Raw genomic sequence first — 23,036 nt, 5'->3', positions numbered from 1 at the left:
ATTCTAGCAATAGCACAATGGGGCACCGTACACCCATGTCGAGAATCGAATACTTGTTTTCAGCAAGCCAAGTCAACGCTTCAGCCACTAGACTACTCCGTCCACTAACATCATGCCGTAGCCTATTGATTGCGAATGTTAACTGGCCGCTACTTGACGTCGTAAGCGGTGTATATATGTGCCTAGTTAAGAGTGACCGATGGCGGCGACGCCCGAGCTTGTATCAGTAAGAGCCCGGTCACTTCATCTCCCCTGGTCAAGCTGTCTGTGACAAGTTAACGGCTTGGCGCACGACATAAACATCAGAGGTGATTGGAGGTCAAGCTCTTAAGCCGAGTCATCGGTTCTCGGTCGTCTTGTTATGGGTAAATATCGTGGTATCGAGACATTGAAAAAACACTTTGGGAATGCGGTCTTCGTTTTATGGGTCAGTTTGGGACTGATGGCGCCACGATTTTCGGTACCATTCAAATACGTTCGTTATTATGTGTATATTCACGAATATTTGAAATTATTATAATAAATGTCGATTACAGTCAAAGAATGTTCATGTTGGGTTTCTTTCACTAGTTAGTGAGTGAGTGAGTGTAGTTTTACGCCGCTTTTAGCAATATTCCAGCAATATCACGACGGGGGGACACCAGAAATGGACTTCACACATTGTAGCCATGTTGGGAAATCGAACCCGGGTCATCGGCGTGACGAGCGAACGCCCTAATCGCTAGGCTGCCCCACCGCCCCATTTTTCGATGGAAACATTTGAAAATTGCTAATGGATTTGAAATCCATCTTTTCTATCGAAGATTCACAATCTTCATCAATGTTATCATTGACTGTCCATCATTTCATGAATTATTTTACATTTAATTTACGCACAGGCTGTTCTTCACTTGTATTTTTGGAATTAGTAAAAGATAGACAATAAATCATTAAATAGATTTTGACAATAAATTGTGGTAGAAGAACCGGTCCTGCTGACATATTAACGAGTGAGTTAATTAAACTGTCAGAAGTGACAACTCCCTGTATTAACAAAGCTGCCAAGTATTTTTCTCTACTTGTTCAAATACAATAAACTTCATATCGCGATTTAAGTATTTGGGAATTCCATAAACCACTTCTCAATCACTTTCTTCAAATCCTTTTTGAAATGTAGATCCGGATAAAATACTACAAACATTCTCTCAACAAACAAACCCGACTTTGAGAGCCAATTGCGACATTTCCCAAGCCACTGGACTTGCCCATAAATCACTCCAAAATCATCAAGTATACCCGAACCTCCTCAACACCTTGAGGTAAGATGATAATTATTATTCAACGGTCACAATTTATTCTCAAGACTTCCCGACCCCCTCAAGCCGACTCCGAGTTTGAAATCCTAACCTTAAAACAGCACTTAGGACGGGATTTGACAGGCAGCGGTTCCACCCGGAGATGAGAGGGTGTATCGGGTGTCTAAGCCTGGGATTTTCTCTTGTCAGGAGCTCTGCTCGTCTCAACTACATATCCTTAAGAACGGTGGAGATATCGTACTTAAAAGCATTTTATCGCAAGAGTGGAATCATGTTCATTGAATCAATATTTTAACTTGGATTCAAAACTGTCAAGATACCGGTAAGGAATCACAGAAATTCAATGGCTCTAGTTTCGACACTTAAACGTGATATTTTTTGTGTGCATTTCTAAAACATGTTGATGTGAGTGTTTTTGAAGAAAGAGTAATTTGGCATGAGAGTATTATCTTTGTTTATCTCTCAGACATGGATAATGGTGAGTGATATATTCTTAACGATTCATGAAAACTATTTTCAACACATGTTTCAAAAAAAGAAATAGTTTTTATGCTTTTTCGATAAAGTATTATCTGTTTGGCAGATGCTTCAGGCGAAATGACTCGGTTTGAATAAGCTCGTCTATTTGTTCATTAACCATTTATGTTCTGTAAACAGGCTTAACAGCCCGGGTTGCAGAATACATCCCTGTCTAACGCTTCTCACAGGAACTATGTAATGTCCGTAAGGTGGTTATAATGTGTTGTCTGGCTGTGATACTGATAATACATCTTTGCTCATGCCATCGACCTCTGGTTTGCCTGACCAGACAGCAATTTGTTTGACACATATAGCTCTGACAGAGCGGCCCGGTATCAATGTTAATATGGAGGCCTCAGGCCTGTAGTTAGTCCGTCTCACAGTCCCTGAACCACATAATGTTCCCTACTACCTAGCCCTCCCTGCAATGCTAAAGCCATAAATGAAGCAAGTCTAGATTTCCAACTCACTGGGACTCCTTTTCAATTTAAATGGGTTTATATGTTACCATCAAAATTATATATTCAGGGACTATCCTTTAGTGAGACTACATCTCTACACGTGATAGGGGGCGGTGGGGTAGCCTAGTGGTTAAAGTGTTCGTTCGTCACGCTGAAGATCGGGTTCGATTCCCCACATGGGTATAATGTGTGAAGCCCATTTCTGGTGTCCCCCGCTGTGATACTCTACACGTGATTGGGGGCGGTGGGGTAGCCTAGTGGTTAAAGTGTTCGCTCGTCACGCTGAAGACCGGGTTCGATTCCCCACATGGGTATAATGTGTGAAGCCCATTTCTGGTGTCCCCCGCTGTGATACTCTACACGTGATTGGGGGCGGTGGGGTAGCCTAGTGGTTAAAGTGTTCGCTCGTCACGCTGAAGACCGGGTTCGATTCCCCACATGGGTATAACGTGTGAAGCCTATTTCTGGTGTCCCCTGCCATGATACTCTACACGTGATTGGGGGCGGTGGGGTAGCCTAGTGGTTAAAGTGTTCGCTCGTCACGCTGAAGACCGGGTTCGATTCCCCACATGGGTATAACGTGTGAAGCCCATTTCTGGTGTACCCCGCCGCGATACTCTACACGTGATTGGGGGCGTTGGGGTAGCCTAGTGGTTAAAGTGTTCGCTCGTCACGCTGAAGACCGGGTTCGATTCCCCACATGGGTATAACGTGTGAAGCCCATTTCTGGTGTCTCCCGCCGTGACATTGCTGGAATATTGGTTACAGCGGCGTAAAACCATATTCACTCACTCACTCACTCACTCACTCACTTCACGTGATTGATGTTTTGAAAAGCTTGCCTCACATTAAAGCGGAAAGCCCCCTGTAGTCACACATACATTGTTTGTATTGAACAAGAGAAATCACCCTGCATGTTTTGATTGACGTGTCCAACTAGCGTTATAATTATCTTGTGACTGTTGTATTTGCGATATGAAGAAGCATTCAACCATTGCGTATTCCATGTGCTTTGAAAACCTCGGAAATTGCGTGCTTCCAATTTACAAACGCTAACAAAGTATAGTGGAGTTCTTTGCCTTTAATGAAAAATGCAAGCATTTCATGTAGGTCACTGTGACCTACATCCTTTGTGAAATCGATCATGCAATATATCAAAATGTCAAGGTAGGAACAGAGAGGATACAATGCAAATTCAAGTCTTCAAACATCAAAAATTAATTTGACGATGATTAAATCCCGCTCGTGAGTAGACGCCAATTATTTCAGTCAATGGCGACCATATTTCTTATACATGAAATTACACTGTATTACGTCGAGACAGTTATGACCAACAAATTTAACTCACCGATCTATATGAAACTGGTTTCTGCAGAATTATTAACAAAAGGCAATTACGGAAAGCAATAACTAAAATTTGTGTCTGATTAGATTGTGCAAAGGTTCCCGTTGTACTACCGTATAATATGATACAGTGATGGAGAATATATTCCTATTTGCTGCTGTAGAGATCCGGAATACGCTCGTATTTGCACAAGTAATAAAAACCTGTTTTCGCATTGTCTGTGTGCGTGATCAGTAACCCACACTGTAGGCACAGACGTTGAGGTATTACAATAAACTGGGTAGATATTTGTGATTGTCTATTTGTCGAGTTGCCGCAGACAGGTGTTGTGGCGCTGCATTCTGAAGAGAGAATATCACCGAATTGATGGCTCAATCTGATACGGGATACGACCACAGCGCATAATGGAAGCCCGAACGTTGCATACTGTTCTATTAGTTGCAACCTTACTTCAACTGCAGGACAAACTGTACAACAGCTCTAAATTGCAGTGTTTAGCATATTTTCAGGAGATTTTTGCCGACGTGAAGAATTTTCCATATATTCTGGTCACATTATGTGTAAAATGGATCAAATCTGTACCGTAACCTGTTTATGCCTGTAACGAAGTTTGGTATCACACCGGCAGAAAACATGCATCATGTTTACCTTTCAACACATTATAGTTTGTTTGTTTGTTGTTTAACGCCGCACTTAGCAATATTAATTCCAGCTGTATGGCGGCAGTCTGTAGATAATCGAGTCTAGACCAGATAATCCAGTGATCAACAGCATGAGCATCGATCTACGCAGTTGGTATACGATGACAAGTGTCAACTAAGTCGGCGAGCCTGACCACCTGATCCCGTTAGTCGCCTCTTACGATAAGCATGGGTTACTGAAGATCAATTCTAACCCGGATCTTCACGGGTTCAGTTAAAAGAACAATGTTGGGTCACACGCAGGGTTCGAAATAGCTACTGGCCCGCTAGCCAAATGCTACTTGATTCTGAATTGGGCCAGTAATATATTGTAGAGCTATCCCGGCTGGCTAGCTGAAAATCTCAGATAATTTGTTCTTTATTTAATGCACATAAATATGATGATGTCAATTATTAATGTGTTAAAAGTCGGTCCGCAAAGTTTCGTGATATTTATTATCTCTTGTCACACAAAGATCGCTATATAAAAAAATGTTAATAGCGTTGCACAAACGAGGTTAGGAGCCATTACAATACAAATGTAACGTTTAACATCTTCAATTACCAAACATCACACCAATTCTGACCGATGTGCATTTTGATATTGATATTTTGCGGGGCCAGTAAAGTATGATGTGGGCTAGCAACATTTTTACTTGACTAGCCCTCCTGGCCAGTGACTTTTCAATATTAATTCAAAATTGGATATTCATAATTTCATTAAATGGTATATGAAATCGCAAATTGAGTTCATTTAAAATGATAACTGCTTAAAAATTGCCTTTTGCTTTTCCCATATTTTTCGATCCCTCTTTGTCTGTTTGCCACTACTAATGAACATTGTAATGTGATGGATGGTTGCCTTTTCAAACAAGAATTAAGAGCATGTGAAATACCACGCCAGTTCTCTCCCCTCTCCTGTACCTTATCTCAGTCTCACCAGTTGCCTTGGAGGCGTAACGTCATATCTGGCGATGCCGACGTCATGAGCTCTGTCCCCGACCTTGGCCAGTGTACTTGAACCCTGTTGTTGTTGACACAAGGGAAGAGACTTGTTTACAGACATCAGCTAGGAACGGCCTGAAGGTCTGAAAACGTCAAGAGACGATGTCTGTCAAACTCCATACTCTAATGAATTCTCTAAACTTCTTGTGATCGTAATGTTCATGTTATTGTGCTTGTACCTCCACAGAAATACCGTTACATATATGCATCTTCAGCACAGATTTCGCGGAGATGAATATTATGCATGAGGTCACGTGACCTCCGAAATGCCGCTCCCTGACAGGCAACAGAAGACTGATCGCCTGTTCAAAATTACATCAGGACAAAGAAAACGAATTATTCATTGGTTGTATCTATGTTTTAAGGTGTTTTGTTGTTTACCATACCGCTATCATCTGTCATCGTTCCATCCGAAACTGGTTTATAAAGTTTAACGCAATGCTCATGATACAGTACGAGGTCTGTCTCACAGTCCCTGAACCACATTATGTACCCTTCCTCTAGCCCTTTCTGCGATGGCAAAGCAGTAATTGAAGCAAGTCAAGATTTCATCAGGCTCTGAATCTCCCATCTGACTGGGGCTCCTTTTCCTTAGGCGGATCAGAGGGGTGGGGTGGGGGGCAGAGGTTTGCGCACAACCCTTTTGTCCTAACAGTTTATTATATGATCCGTGAAAACGTGTGAAAATGAAGTGTGCACACCCCCACCTCCCCTTTCTCAAAAAGCTGTATCCGCCCCTGTTTTCAATTTAAATGAAATTATTTGTTTCTATCAAACTTATATCAGAGTCAAGCGTTAGTGTATGGGGATGGATGGTAACGAGCACCGTTTTGCCGTATCCATCATAATACCATAACTACTTGGTTAAACCCGTGGCGCAAAACCAAATTTCCTGTCGTCAACATCACACTTACCAAACTCTACATCTTTGTAAACCACACCACCAGTCTAATCACTGATATCATCGACTTCATCGATTTGCGATCACATGGCCGTGCCAGAGATTATCTGATGACAAGGACAGCGATATATATACCCTGATGTTAAAACCGCGCCAAGGGTCGTTATTACAACAGTGTGAAAGATTGCTGATGTCTGGTGCCCCCCGTCAGAAATAATCCATCTCTACTTAACTCCCAGTTCCCGTGATGTTTGACAGTTTTGTGTTTGAGTAGCAGCTTCAAGGAGCACACAAACAATATCAAACATTTATCAGAATGAGCTAAAACGCATAGCTCGGGGGATCCATGAGAGCATTTATTGAGGAACATATTTACAGAGTTGTAATCAGCGACGATAAGAGCTCAGATTAAACAGCGTTTGGAGCCATTGGTGGAGCAATCTTTTTTCTCAGATCGTGCAAGGGTTATTAACGTTTCTTTCAACTTGGAACCGTACGTGTAATTAACATGCCTCTCTAGTACCACCATCCAAGACAGCCTCGATCTTCCCGAGGATTTTCACATTATTCTATTATATGTATACCCAGGAATCATTACCTAACTTTGGTATAATTGGAAGCTAGTTTGAATGAAACGACTTTCGAAATAGTCGTCCAGTGAAGCTTAACTGTTCTTTCATATCAGCAGTAAGCTAGACTTGCACAAGTCTCTAACTCAGGTAAAAAATAATAGTTTAAATGATAATTTCTAAAAAATAATAAATAAGAGACCGGGATCCGTTGTCCACTTATCTAGACTTGCCTCTTCGAGGGCTAGAATTACTATACAGCCATTTGCTCAGCATTCAGAACAGCCTTGGAGCAAGGCTAGAAGTAAGCGTACAGTTTTCGTACGGAATGTCTAACATAAGGACTACTAAACTGTTATCGTTTCATTAAAGAAAATACTTCTCCAAAGTGCCAAAAATAATTATCAGACAGAGGTGTAGCTGGAGTTCTTTCACAAATGAAGGCAACTTGGAGATATGAATTGCGGAACTATGTTAACCGTGATGGGGGGATCAGTTTAAATATCTAGAGTTTGTTTTTTCTTCGGGAATTTGAAACATGCAATATTTTTTCACCTGTAAAATGTTAGTGAATTTATTTCAATCTAAATGTATTCGCGTACCTTTTCGTATTTTTATGTTTGGGCTGTTGGTTGTTTGCTGAGTCTCTAAGACTACAAATCACGTGATCAACAGGCTACAAGCTTTGTCCCTAAATGACGCTTCTCGTAAACAAATCCGCCACCATTCCATCTTCAATCGGAACATCGTAAAAAAATTAATCATCGTCATGGTCTACCGATCTGAAACCAGACTTTTCTCACCTTCATTATAAATCAGATGTTCCGAATCAGGTATTTTGAGAATAGCTCAGCATGAAACACAACATGGCGGTCAAAATGGCTATGTGCGATTGCTATCTGTCTCGGGGGGCTCCAGACATTATGAGAGATACGAATCTAACAAGTGTGGCTAAACACAGGCCAAAGTTTGAATAGCAAGAATTTGTTTTGATCTGTTTCGTCCTCATTTACGACCGGGGTGATGTCGAGTCGGTGGCGACGGTGATGTCAAGGTCCAGACCGAACACTGTCGTGCTGCCATCTTGGATTAACCCTTGTTACTCGGGATACCGTGTCCCATCCTTGAGGTACTCGAGATACTCGAGATAACATCGTATAGTGGTGGTTATGCTAACCCCTCTACCCATAAGAGCCTATTTTAAGTAATTCAATACGTTTCTTAGTGAACCTGGTCCTGAATGTGTTAATTGCGACGCATTTACACGCCACAGGGTATCTCAATCCGCCATCTTGTCAACATGACTTTAGGGTTGTAAATTGTTTAAAGGCGTTTGTGATTTCGTATCCCATTGATCTTCACCTGTGGAGATACTGGTTAGAATTGGTCTTCAGCAACATATGCTTGTCTTGTGAGGCGACGGACGCGATCGGGTGGTCAGACTTGGTTGACATATGTCGTCGTATCCCAATTGCGTAGATTAATGCTTATGATGTTGATCACTGGATTGTCTGGTCCAGACTCGGTTATTTACAGACCGCCGCCATATAGCTGGAATATTGCTGAGTGCGGCGTTAAACAACAAACAACCAGTGGTCAGGCTCTGTGATGTGGTGATGCGGTTCATCGTAACACGAAGCCGTCAATGTTTGCTCATTCTCTCAATCACCGGTTTGACCCAGATATTGCTGATATACTAAGCCAACTAACGCTGTAAGCTTCTTTCACCCACTCAAGAAAACACTTCTATTTTTCGCCGTCCGGAAGGTTTAACTGCGCCTAGTCAAAATGTTACGTATTACTCCTACAAATATCAGGGTTTTAAAAACAGCAAAACATATTAATCTTTGGCAGATTTGAAATATCAATATCAAACCCAAAAGTCATCACTTTGAAGTTCAGATTCTAAACATTACTTTAGATTACAGGAATCTTATTTTACATGTTTTTGATCTCAGCAAAAAAGCAAAACGGAAACAGCCATGTTTGTAGAGAGCTTCTCAACAATATTGAGCAACACGCTGAGCGCATTTGCCTCATAAAACCAATCAGCACTCGACTGCAACGATTGACATAAAAATGACCGAACGATGAGGCTATCTAACAATATAATTCCACATCCAACATTTAATTCATATACTCATTGCCCAATATTACAAGCCTACTAGTGCTTGCGTCAGTTCATCAAGTGGCTGGCTCTTGTGCACAGACAAGATGGCACCCGAGAATTCCAGGACACCGGCTGGCGTACTGGGTAACTCGTCTTTTAGCGGTCCTCCAGCATACCATCGCCACAATTCGCATGACTAATTATTTTATGAGTATCGTTGCGCCGCTGACTTGTTGCCCAAGCAGTCTGACTCAAATCATGTGCAGGGTATTGTCTAAACGAAGTGAAGACCTGCTCTTTGAAGGCTCCAGCGTTCTGCCCGATGGTGTGAAGTGTGTTCTGGCTTGGCTGATATGGAAGGTGTGCAACTTGCTGCATTCTCATGAGCGGAATAATTGCATCTCATGATCTGTCAGCAACAACCGTGCGTGGTCTTATCGAATTAATTCGGATGTGTTAAATGAGTATTTTGTCGCTTTAACAAAATATTATATTTTTTTGTCATATGAGAGAGAATGAGATGCAGGTCGTAGATGCTTATCACTCTGTTATGTTAGTGAGCGAAAAACAACATTACGAAAGCTATGCCTTTGAAATAATCGAGTCCGGATCAAACAAACCTTTCGTAAATTAATGAGTATCGAAACACGTCGGAGGTGACACAGGCCCTATCATCCATGTAACGCATTGTGCCATCCGATCTTCATCCAAGACAGTTCTTACCGGTTGCAAATTATTTGGTTGCAAATACATGGCGGAACGTTTATGAATTATTTCTTTGCAACAGTGTGTGTTAGTAATATATACATGAAAACAGTAAACAACGGTTATAACGAAATCTATTTTGTTATAACCGTAGTTCGATATGTTCGTAGTTCGAGACTAAAATCAGTTCGCTATAAGCGTGTTCGTTGTAAACGAAGTTCAATGAATTGTCAAATAGGGATCAATCATTGTGTACATTGTCACAGAGATAGACACCATGAAATGATTGTGTACATTGTCACAGAGATAGACACCATGACGTGATTGTGTACATTGTCACAGAGATAGACACCATGAACTGATTGTGTACATTGTCACAGAGATAGACACCATGAACTGATTGTGTACAATGTCACAGAGATAGACACCATGAACTGATTGTGTACATTGTCACACATGAAGAGATAGACACCATGAACTGATTGTGTACATTGTCACAGAGATAGACACCATGAATTGATTGTGTACATTGTCACAGAGATAGACACCATGAACTGATTGTGTACATTGTCACAGAGATAGACACCATGAACTGATTGTGTACATTGTCACAGAGATAGACACATTGTCCATGAACTGATTGTGTACATTGTCACAGAGATAGACACCATGAACTGATTGGGTACATTGTCACAGAGATAGACATCATGAACTGATTGTGTACATTGTCACAGAGATAGACACCATGAAACTGATTGTGTACATTGTCACAGAGATAGACATCATGAACTGATTGTGTACATTGTCACAGAGATAGACACCATGAACTGATTGTGTACATTGTCACAGAGATAGACACCATGAACTGATTGTGTACATTGTCACAGAGATAGACACCATGAACTGATTGTGTACATTGTCACAGAGATAGACACCATGAACTGAATTGTCACAGAGATAGATTGTGTACATTGTCACAGAGATAGACACCATGAACTGATTGTGTACATTGTCACAGAGATAGACACCATGAACTGATTGTGTACATTGTCACAGAGATAGACACCATGAACTGATTGTGTACATTGTCACAGAGATAGACACCATGAAATGATTGTGTACATTGTCACAGAGATAGACACCATGAAATGAATGGGTCTCCGTATGGTAAATGGCATAAGGGATACAAAATTGCATTATCGTTGCCTTTAGCGAGGATGATATAGGTATTATGTTCCTACGAGACTGAACCACGCGAGGATATCAATCTTTACTTCACGTAATGGAATTCCCATTCATACAATAATTGATGTTTCAGACGCTATTTTACCCAATATAGAAGCTTTAGAAATGGCATTAATACAAACCTGAGTGATATGCCCAATTTATCATTTGGTGCCAAATGACTCGCATCCATGTTTGTCTACAGAAACACTGCGCCAATGAGTGTTTCCTCTCTGCTTGGCACTATTTGCATAGGTACATTCATTTGCATAGTTATCGTATCTTGATACCGAATTTTATCAGATTGATGTATCGTATGGATAACCCTCCCCATTCTGTTATCAATTTGTTAAAGACTTTAGTTAGCATATACGTACCTCCGCACCAACGTAAGAGGCGACTAACAGGATCGGGTGGTCAGGTTCGCTGACTTGGTTGACACATGTCATCGTATCCCAGTTGCGTAGATCGATGCTCATGGTGTTAATCACTGGATTGTTTGGTCCAGATTCGATTATTTACAGACCGCGGCCACATAGCTGGAATATTGCTGAGTGAGGCGTTAAACAACAACCAACCAACCAACCAACCAACCTCATCACCAACGGTCGGGTTTCCACTACTTTGGAAACTGACTGATATCAGAGCCGAGGGGTAGGATATTCTGTTGTGCTCCTGGATTCAATTTTCCAGAATTTGGTACAATGTGTGAAGTTATTTCTAATGTCCCGCGAACTTATGTTGGAAAATCAGTAAAGGCTGGCGGAAAAGGGGCGGTGGGGGTAGCCTAGTGGTCAAAGCGGCCGCACGTCACGCTGAAGACCAGGGTTCGATTCCCGACATGTGTACAATGTGTGAAGCCATTTCTGGTGTCCATCGCCGTGATATTGCTGGAATATTATTTTAAAGCGGCGTAAAACCATACTCACTCACTCACTCACTATTGCTTGAATAATGCTAAAAACGGTGTAAAAACATAGTACTCGCTCACTCGCTCTTTTACTGAACACCCACTGTGGCTTAGTCACTGACAGAACCGACAGTGTTTCCTTGTGAAATAACCGTGTCTAGACACAAGAACATCGTCCGTTTCCGAATCCTTCACATCCCCACACAGCCTAAATGATGCAATCGTGATTCTGTCCTTAGTTTATGACTACATAAACGTCATAATTAATCCACCATTCTCCTTCATTGTCCCCCGAACTCCCTCCATACTCGCTTTATGACGATGTAATCTCCAAATCGATTTAAAAGTCAGTAAATGTTTGACACCGTTTCAATCATCCGACCCCTAACGGATACACTGAACGTTGCACCACACCGACACTCTTCAGCCAAGCGCCGCGTGCTGTGGGAGTTTGGTGTAAAAACCAATCTTTTCTTTGGGTGAAAACTAAATTGTGATAATGCACTAATCTTCAGTTGGTTCATGGGGCACTTCTGCACTTAAGTTTAACAGTTCAAGCGGCAAAGGGTTCGCTGACAAGGACGTATAGTTTGGATATCATGCTGTGGTAACGAATTTTATTCGATGATATCGTTATCGTGGAGTTTATGTTACGGACGATATTATCGTTATGATAATGATTTTCACAGTGAAAACATTTGCCTAAGAGAATATTTATTTTTACAATAAAGAGTCCGACGGCGTTTTGACATTGCATACAGAGTTCTCGATAATGGCACATAATGTTTGAAGGATATGTTTTCTGTTTTCTGTGTTCAGGGCGTGTCACGATAGATTTGTGAATGAAATTTCTGTCCACATTTATGTACGACATGACGCAACATACCTATGTGAGTGAAATATATGTCTACATTTAGGTACACGTACAGATTGACACAACATGCTACTTATGATCTATCAGTCTGTCTCCATGATATGAAGTGCTTTATGTTTTAGAAAACAATTTCGATTTGAAGGTATGCACTTCAGTGTTTTTCAAAAATCCGTTTCAATTCGAAGGGCTATCCTTTCTTTACGAATTTCTGCCCGAGAAATCGATTTCCTTGTGAAAGGATGTGTCCTTGTGTTACAAACATAAGGGGGCCTTAGGGTAGACTAGTGGTTAGAGCGTTCGCTCGTCACGCCGAAGACCTGGGCCTAGATTTTCGAAGCTCTCTTAGCGCTAAGATAGTCGTAAGTTAATGTTAAGGTATAACACTTACGACTATCTTAGCGCTAAGAGAGCTTCGAAAATCTAGGCCCTGGGTTCGATTTTCCACATAGGTATAATGTGTGAAGCCCATTTCTGGTGTCCCCGTCTGTGATATTGCTGGAATATTGGTAACAGCTGCGTAAAACCATAATCACTCATTCACTCTCTACAAACATGTGACTAAGAAAAGTGCCCTTAAATAAATCTGTGTTTTCACTAAGTGTATGTCGTGTTGTTCAGTGTACGTCATTGCCTGTTTCAGCTCCTTCGTGCAAGCTATGCATTGCCTGGACGGCCTGAAGAGCAGGTGTCCTGCAGACAAACACAAGCTGATTGACCAGACCAAGCAGAACTTGAAGGGGGCGGAACAAGGCTTACGGGACCTTTGCTCAGATGATAATATATATGAAAGTAAGTAAAACTTTCGTGTTTAGCGTCACTACAAACTGAAACAAGGTCCTGATCCACGAAGCGTTCGTAACGTTACGAACTGTCGTAACGCTATGGTTTACGACGTAGAGCTACCAACGTTTTGTGGATCTGGCTAGCTATTCTCGAAACGTTCGTAGTCCTACGAACTTCTGAAGCCCATTCTTAACACATTAGCTACGATGAAAGTTCTTAGGGCTACGAACGATTCGAGAATAAGGGCCCAGGACCCAGAACTGTGTGTTGGAACCGCATGTTGAAGACTTGTGATATTTGACAAAGGCAACTGTTTCAGTGTCATATTATTTCCCAGCAGCTCTCCGGGGCTTACTTCCGTTAAACTTTATACTACAACCTTGTTAATCCAGATTGATGGATTTTGACCAGGTGGTTCCGTGTATGTTGAATGAATGGCGGTCATGAAATCCAGTGATTGATATTATGAACATCGGTCGACGTACAAAACACTGAGTCTGACCACCCAATCCAGTTGGTCGCCTTGGTCCTGGGGACCAAACATTATTCTGTTCTGGAATCCCCACGAGAGGTATTGAGTCCCTTTTTTAGGTCAGGATCCACTGATCCTGGGTTCGAATCACAGACTCGACCGAGTAGATCCGTGGTCTACCAGCAACAATCTGGACCACTTTGGTTTATCCTTTAAAATAACCCGCGGCCTTCATAGTATTTAAAGTTAGTGTATAATAAAAATATGGGTAGACGAGATGGAATTCCACGTCAATATCGCTATTGTAGGGTATGTAAATTAAATTATGTAGAGGATGAATTTCATTTTCTTTATAAATGTCCAGCATATAACGAATTACGTGTTAAATACTTTGAAAACATACCTATGTACATCAATGAAGATGTCATGATCTATGATCTTCAAAATGATAATCCTACTCATTTACTGTCCATCTCAAATTATGTTAAAGAGGCCTTAATTTTGCGCAATTCATTTGTTTGACAGCAACTCATAAATGTATTCCATATGTTAACATTGTACGTGGGCCGAAGGCCTTTCTACCGAATAAAAGATTGATTGATTGAAAGTTAGTTAGTTAGTGAAGATCCGGGTTAGAATTGGTCTTCAGCAACCCATGATTGTCGTAAGAGGCGACTAACGGGATCAGGTGGTCAGGCTCGCTGACTTGATTGATACATGTCATCGTAACCCATTTGTGTAGATCAATCCCTGGATCACTGGATTGTCTGGTCCTGACTCGATTATTTGCAGACCGCCTCCATATAGCTGGAATATTGCTGAGTGCAGCGTTAAAAAACAAACCAACTTAAAGTTAATTCAAAGCGGGTTCAAACCAAGATCGTCACCTACACAACCAACGTACCTGAATCGCGTGGTTAAGTCAAGGTCACCCAGAGAATTACCATCACAACCAACACAGAAACATCAAGAGATTCCAGAATGGCGAAGTCCGCATTAAATTAATCACGAAAATTGTCCTCGACACTTACTTTTGAACAACACAAGGGGATATTGGTATTTTTGTGTCAACAAGGACCACAGACCACTCCGTAATGACATGGCGTATCAGACCATTCCGGAATTTACATTAGTTCCTTACGTAATATGTGTTGTTTATGAACAGCTACGCATTGACAACGTTTCTGCTTTTCTACTTCACCAATTTACAGAGAGCTCTCATAAACAGAGTTCAATTACCGCAAATAATGGTTAGGAACATGTACACGAGTTTGGTCGTTTGATGTCTTGTAAATTTTAGCAGGTTCCCATTCTTAACATTTACCAATTGGGCTTCACTATTAGGGAGTGCACCGCCCGAATGCAGATCAAACGGAGAGATGCTTTTATGACCCTGCTAGGCTCCTGATGGATCCATCAAGCCACTACAATCTGTGACCAGCATCTACTCAATAAAATACCGTAGTTACCCTCACTTCACTGACTTACGACTGGAATCAATAGCTGAAGGTTTCAACAAACGCCAAGGCGGTGAACGTGTGTCTTCACTTGGACTGTTGTATTTCTTGATCAGAGGCTGGATTATTGTATCTCCCTGTACCTTCTGTGGGAATATACAACCGTGGTAGCAGGTCGAGTAATGGTGTTAATGTGACTTTAGTTACATGTTGATTGTAGGTATATCACTTTAGGATCGTGAATATGACCAGATTGACATTGTGGAGATGTCAGCAATGGATGTTCGCAATGAGATTGTAAGGGTGTCAGCAAGGGGATTGTAAGGATGTCTGATGTCCGCATTGAGATCGTAAGATGTCCGCATAGTGAGATGAGATGTCGTAATTGAATAAGGATGTTCCGCATCGTAAGGATGTCCGCATTGAGATCGTGAGAATGTCCGCATTGAGATCGTAAGAATGTCCGCATTGAGATTGTAAGGATGTTCGCATTGAGATCGTAAGGATGTCCGCATTGAGATTGTGAGAATGTTCGCATTGAGATCGTAAGAATGTCCGCATTGAGATTGTGAGAATGTTCGCATTGAGATCGTAAGAATGTCCGCATTGAGATTGTAAGGATGTTCGCATTGAGATTGTAAGGATGTTCGCATTGAGATTGTAAGGGTGCCAGCAGTGGGATTGTAAGGATGTCTGATGTCCGCATTGAGATCATAAGACTGTCCGCATCGAGATTGTGAGATCGTAAGAAAGTCCGCACTGAGATTGTAAGGATGTTCGCATTGACATTGTAAGGATGTCGACATCCGCATTGACATTGTAAGGATGTTCGCACTGAGATCGTAAGGATGTATGCATTGAGATTGTAAGGATGTTCGCATTGAGATTGTAAGGATGTTCGCATTGAGATTGTAAGGATGTCTGCATTGAGATCGTAAGGATGTCTGCATTGAGATTGTAAGGATGTTCGCATTGAGATCGTAAGGATGTTCGCATTGAGATTGTAAGGATGTTCGCATTGAGATCGTAAGGGTGTCCGCATTGAGATTGTAAGGATGTTCGCATTGAGATCGTAAGGATGTTCGCATTGAGTTTGTAAGGATGTTCGCTTTGAGATCGTAAGGATGTCTGCATTGAGATTGTAAGGATGTTCGCATTGAGATCGTAAGGATGTCTGCATTGAGATTGTAAGGATGTTCGCATTGAGATCATACGAATGTCCGCATTGAGTTTGTAAGTATATCCGCAATAGGATTGTAAACATGTTCGCATTAGATTTGTAAGGATGTGACGCTTTGAGAACCATCGTGAGCCAGAGATTATTTCCATGCGGCGTTAGGATGTCTGCAACGAATTGTAAACTTTATGCAAATTGTCCGCATTGAAGATGATGGAGAATATCCCTGTTCATGGGATTTTTACATGTCACACGATTTGATGTCCATCGTGAGCCAGGGATCATCAGTTAGGCAACGAACAACTTTATACAAATTGTTAGGAAGACCATGATGGAGAAGGACCTGTTCACTATTTTCTCACACGTGATGTCTTTAGATCAATTGAGACTGTGACCACTTATTCTCTTCGGCAGATAATTGAGACTGGTTATTCTCTGGCATTGACCTTTTATGTATTTTTTTAATATTTAACCTGAATCGATAGAAAATACCAGAAGACGTAAAGTTTCGCGAGAGCGAAATCGGCATTGCTTGAAGCCCTCGTATACGTTCTAACACAGGCAGACTTAATTAAAGTAGTATTTTCTGTCCTACGTTGAACAGAAAAAATTAGAACATGCCAGTTGACCAGGTCGAGGGACAGTCCTCGGTTTCAAAAAGGTGAAGTCGTCAGAATTTAAAGATTGTATCATTTAAACTGCAAACATTAATGTAAGCTCCCCCTAAAGGGTTAAACACCGTCAATCTGAATACAAATAAAAACGGTAGTCCCAGAGACAGTCGCATGCCAGTGTGATAATATTTCTCCCACGGGACTATATTCCAAGGGGAGATAACTGAGTACTGGTTTAGGTAGACAGGTGCTCAGTCAAATACTCCCACGGGTCCACATTCGTTCCTCCATTAAATATTCACAAAGGCCGATAACTGCGTATAAATGAATATTTCCCCGCAGCTTGGACTGAATTTGGCCGATAACTTGACAGCTGATTCAAGATTGATTCACATACGGCTGTGTTTAGATGCCAATCCCGACCTACTATTGATCCAAACATGTACGAATTGTCTCAAGTCTGTTATCATATAAAACAAGTGGTTATTCACCGGTGCTAAACATGCAATTTGGCATTTTTTCCGTCGCAAACGACACAGTAAAATATCCCAGATTTGACAGATGTGACGGCAAAGAGACTCGGAGTTCTATGAATTATCCCCTGGGGATTTCCAATGAGTAAAATTAAAGATAGGTTGTTATCTCACTGATGGCATATTTTGGGTGATTTGGCTGTTCTATAAATATTAAGCTTGGAGATTTTTTGAAAGGGTTATAGTTTGGGGTTAAGATTTTCATATTTGTCGTGAGGTTTATGAACTTTGTGACCTGCTGAGTCACTGAACCTATTAGTTAGCATGCATAGCTTTGTGATATAAAATTGATGTGAATGATATTTCATGGTTCTGTTTCCGTTGTGAAGGATGCTTGAAATGAAACGTCGCTGTATTATCGAGTTATTTCTGCCGGAAGAAATTAATGCACTCATGGAAGAATCACAATCTCGTTGACACAAATTCTCAGTTACGTAATCGTTTCTCCGTTTCAATAAGGACATTCTTTCTAGGACAAACAGATACATTTTATTCCTGTTCTAGTGGATGAGAATGGTTTTGCGCCACTTGTAGCAATAGTATAGCAATATCAAGGGCGTCACATCTTGTTCCTATGTTTGGAACTGTACAATTGAAATCCCCCACAGAACCCAAAGTATCTCTTCGATAGTACTGCCTTTTGGGTGTAAATGCCATAACCCTGGCTCTCATACCACAGACCGTATCAATTCAACAATATTTCTTTGCAACTGATTACATTTGGTATTATAATTAGGTACCATGATTGTCTAAATGCTTCTTTCATGTGTACTGAGATTTTAGAAGCCTTGGCTTTGATTGGTAAAGTTCAAGAGGTTTTATAGGAGTGTAAAAGATCTGATTTAAAACAGATTTGGATATATACATCTGGCTATTTTAAGCCAGCGTTAGAAAATAGTGTAGCTTGTAAAAATATGAAGATGAAGAATTCATAGATTAGATGTTTATCTGAGATTATTTGAATACTGTCATTTTCCGAGGAGTTAGTGAGTTGGGTGTTTCATTCTCTTATAACAATAACGACTATGGCGGATGGGACATCAATGTTAGAAACGAGGGGTTTTGGACCAGGGAGGTCAACGTTTTGCACTTTACCCCAAACAACGTCAGATGTTGAAATGATTGTTTCGACATTAAAACCTATTGGTGCCCCCACTTGGCAACAGAATTAGTAGCTTATTTACCGCGTACCAAAAAGCTAGTATTAACATCGGTTCTAACATCTATTTGCAATGATTGCGTTCAATGATCTAACACCAAACGCACTATCAACACGAGGCACACTTCATCATTGTTTATCTGGTAATAAAACATTTTGAATGATATGTATTTTTTCTCTCATTAATGCCACGTCCGCTCGTCACGTTGAAGACCCGGGTTCGATTCCCGACACGGGGTACAATGTGTAAAGCCTATTTCTGGTGTCAGGGGCGGTGGGGTAGCGTTGGTTAAAGCGTTGGCTCGTCACGCCGAAGACCCGGGTTCGAATCCCCACAAGGGTACAATGTGTGAAGCCCATTTCTGGTGTTCCCGGCTGTGATGTTGCTGGAATATCGCTAAAAGCGGCGTAAAACCAAACTCAGTCAGTCAGTCAGTATTTCTGGTGTCCCCCGCGCCGTGATACTGTTGGAATATTGCTAAAAGCGGCGTAAAACCATACCCACTCCCTCAATAATGCCAGCTTCATGTCAGCCATCCGCTCACCACCTTTTACCTCCTGGCATTATACATGAGACACAGGCTAAGTAGTTGTACAGGATATACAGTCCCTTCATTGATAACACAAGTCTATAGTCAGTCTGGGAAGTCTCTGCCATTTACACAACCTGCATCCACAGAAACTGAAAGGAAAACATATTGTATTGAGATAATACCGAACATTGTAGTGTCAGAGTGCATGTGTGCATGTGTTTCGGTTGACCTGCTCGCTGTACAAGTAGCGCCTAATGGCGGGTCTTATCACCCTCTCCTTTGAGATCCCACTTCTTTGTGAAACACCTGCGATAAGCAGTCGCAGTGTTTGAATAGCTGCAAAAAGTAATATCATATAGAATGTAGTTCGCTAGGTGGGCAGATGTTTAGCAAGAACACGTGACTCATAACATGATATGGGAGATAGCAAACGGTGATGTAAGTTGGTGGTCGGTGGCAAGGCGGTTGTTTATGTGGGTTTCTGTTAAGCATGAAGTCATGCGCGTTGTTAATATCATAAATGTGGTTGTTCCTTCATATTGCTAAACACATTAATTTGACTGAATGTTTGTCGATTTATATCTGAACATACATGCGGGTTGTGTGTGCTTAACATAAAAGTTAGCCATATTATGTAAATCATTTTTTGAAAGTTCGGTGTATTCAGTCAGTCATTTGGTTAAATGATAAAAGTCTCGTGTGACTTTGCCAAATTCAAAATTCCCCTAATGCAATATGCTTCCTATGCTTCTGTATTGTGAATTCATTGTCCTTGTTTAGAAACTAATTATATGTTCAAGAAACATTCGAATGCACCTTCTCAGAGTAAGATCTGTTGTCTAAGGTCAGTCTCACACTTAGTTTCTGAAGTGATAACATTTCAAGAATATTTTGAAATTTTTTAACTGTCATGAAAGTATGATATTTGTGAGAAACGAGCTATTTCAATTACTGAAAATATCCTACTTGCCATAAACTTACAAATTGTTGACTTACAGACTTGCCTAGGTTATTTTGGATTCTTTGCTTGGATTGGGATTCTTGGATTATTTGGGATTCTTTACTTGGGCTATTTAGGATTTTGTTTGTTATTCAGGATTCTTTGGTTGATTATTTGGGATTCTTTGCTTGGGCTATTTGGGATTTTGTGCTTGGGTTATTTTTCTTTGCTAGTTATTTGGGATTATTTGGGATTCTTTACTTGGGCTATTTGGGACATTGGGGGCTTGGATGATTATTTAGGATTCTTTTTGCTATTTGATTTTGTGCTTATTATTTGGGATTCTTTGGTTGGATTATTTGGGATTCTTTGCTTGGGCTATTTGGGATATTTGTGCTTGCCAGGTTATTTGGGATTTTGTGGTTGGATTATTTAGGATTCTTTGCTTGGGTTATTTGGGATTCTTTGCTTTGATTATTTGGGATTCGTCGGTTGGGTTATTTGGGATTCTTTGTTTGGGTTATTTGGGATTCCTCGGTCTGAAGTGGTATGTTTTGTTTTTTAACGACCAGTGGTTGCGTCGACATCTCTGCCATGGTACTAAACATACCTTTAAACTCCGCGAACTAAATATCAGATTACAAATCACAATGACTTTTGTTACGTGCCTTAAATTATAATGCTCGAATATCGATGTTCTATTAGTAAATACTGCACAGCAACAAGACCTATACGAATCACTACTGGTACCACATATCAGAACGTCTTCTACAACGACAGTCACCCTGATTACCAACCCTTTCCTACCAACGTTACAAACTTGGTGTAATATGACTTCAGGAAGCTGCTGGAATGGAATTGTGGTTTGTAGCAGCGGCATAGCCGGCTTATTATAGCTGATCCTGTTTTATGTCATAAAACTCCATTAGCCGGTGCTCCGACGGGAGGCAAGATACGCTGTCATCGATACGGTAAAAGCCAAATCCGATAAAATCAGCCGGCTTAACGAAAGGTAGTTGGACACGAGAGAAAGCCAGTGACGTAAAGTCCCCTTTGTTTCCAGCCCGCAGGGGGTCAGGTGGGAACGACCGGGACGTTTAAAGGATTGAAATTTGGTACATTTTGCTCATAATATTCTTTAATTCGAGTTGTGAGGTCTGGCCGTATGTCGACCTCTGGCAATGAGATTATATCGGTAGGGCAATTATTATTTCGGATCTGATAACAGAGAATCCTAGGGGCATTCTGGCTATATAAGGATGATTGATGGATCCTGTCTCCTGGTGAGTAACGAGAGGAGTAACTACTTGATGACAAAGGTTTTACTCTGATGAATAACGATATCTTGATATACAGCTTATATGCTCTTGTTCAATACTCCGCTGTGCGTTTAATGACTGATGGTCGTGTCCGCGGCCGGAGCCGGTTCTTTAGCCCCGTGCTGTTCTCGTAAACCCAGGGGAAGTGGATTAGCCTAGTGGTTACAGCGTTCATCCGTCATACCGAAGGATCAGATTCGATTCCAAAACGGGTACAATGTATGTGGATATGTTTTGTGAGCCCGTCATGATGCTGCTGAAATATTACATGAAGCGGCGGAGACTCCCTTTTCCACATACCTTTCTCGTAAACCTTGCTCATTAGGATCTCATGGATTATTCCAGATTCTAACATCATGTGAGGGGATCTAATTTCTTTTGTTAATTTTACTTTATGATTAATTAATCAGCGATAACCACTTCTGACCGCACACGTGCACTGCGTTTCCGTTTTATTTTAAGAAAACGATTTTTTGTAATCGTATAAGTTTGTTTATTTGTTAGTTGTTTAACGCCGCACTCAGCCATATTCCAGCTATATGGCGTCGGTTTGTAGATAATCGAATCTGGACCAAATAATCCAGTGATCAACAGCATGAGCATCGACCTACGCAACTGGGAACCGATGACACGTGTCAACCAAGTCACCGAGCCTGACCACCCGATCCCGTCAGTCGAATCTTACGACAAGCATGGGTTGCTGAAGATCAATTCTAACCCGGACCTTCACGGGTTGAGTATGTATGGTGTAACGTGTCTAGACGATAAGACTGAGTGAGTGAGTGAGTTTGGTTTCACGCCGCTTTTAGCAATATTCGAGCAACATCACGGCGGGGGACACCAGAAATGGGCTTCACACGTTGTACCCATGTGGGGATTCGAACCCGGGTCTTCGGCGTGACGAGCCAACGCTTTAACCACTAGCCTACCCCACCGCCCCCTAGACGATAAGATGGCATGTGTACAGTGTTGAACAGATTCACCTCCTCATCACAATGATGTTGACATCCATGCCATATATTGGCTTTCTTCCTCAGTGTCATGTATTTGGTTGTATTCCCCTGAAATAGTTGATGAGGTAGCCCATTGTAGTAGACTACGGTTAAAACGAACTCAAAAGGGTCACTAAGGTTAGTTCGTTATAAGCGTAGTTCGTTTCGAATAAATTATACACGTGGATAGGGCAAAAAAAGGTAACACGTTATATCCGTCAGTTCGTAACAAGCGTGTTCGTTACAAGTTTACTTAAAACAATATTCTATACAAACTGGATGTTTTATGTGAAAGTGTTCTCCCAAAGTGAGTAAGTGACCTTTGTCCACGCCCCTCTCAGCAGTATCCTATCTATTCGGCGGGTCGTATATAATCAAGTCTGAACCAGACAAACCATTTGCTGAAAGCATGAACACCTGCCACGCTATCTGTACATGGAAGCACCGTATCACCATGCC

At 41.3% G+C, this 23,036-nt stretch overlaps 1 protein-coding gene across 1 annotated transcript in view; it reads left to right on the top strand.

Annotated features, from left to right (window-relative positions):
- Nucleotides 1-23,036, top strand: part of LOC124279616 — a 151,624-nt gene that overhangs the window by 106,271 nt on the left and 22,317 nt on the right. The window contains exon 3 of the mRNA XM_046715459.1: nucleotides 13,239-13,387. Within this exon, the coding sequence (XP_046571415.1) occupies nucleotides 13,239-13,387 (149 nt within the window). The remainder of the gene's footprint in view (nucleotides 1-13,238; nucleotides 13,388-23,036) is intronic.

This window comes from Haliotis rubra, unplaced genomic scaffold (genome assembly GCF_003918875.1).
Source record: "Haliotis rubra isolate DU_JTF1 unplaced genomic scaffold, ASM391887v1 Scf253, whole genome shotgun sequence".
Taxonomy (NCBI): domain Eukaryota; kingdom Metazoa; phylum Mollusca; class Gastropoda; order Lepetellida; family Haliotidae; genus Haliotis; species Haliotis rubra.
This window is presented reverse-complemented; position numbering and strand designations above follow the sequence as displayed.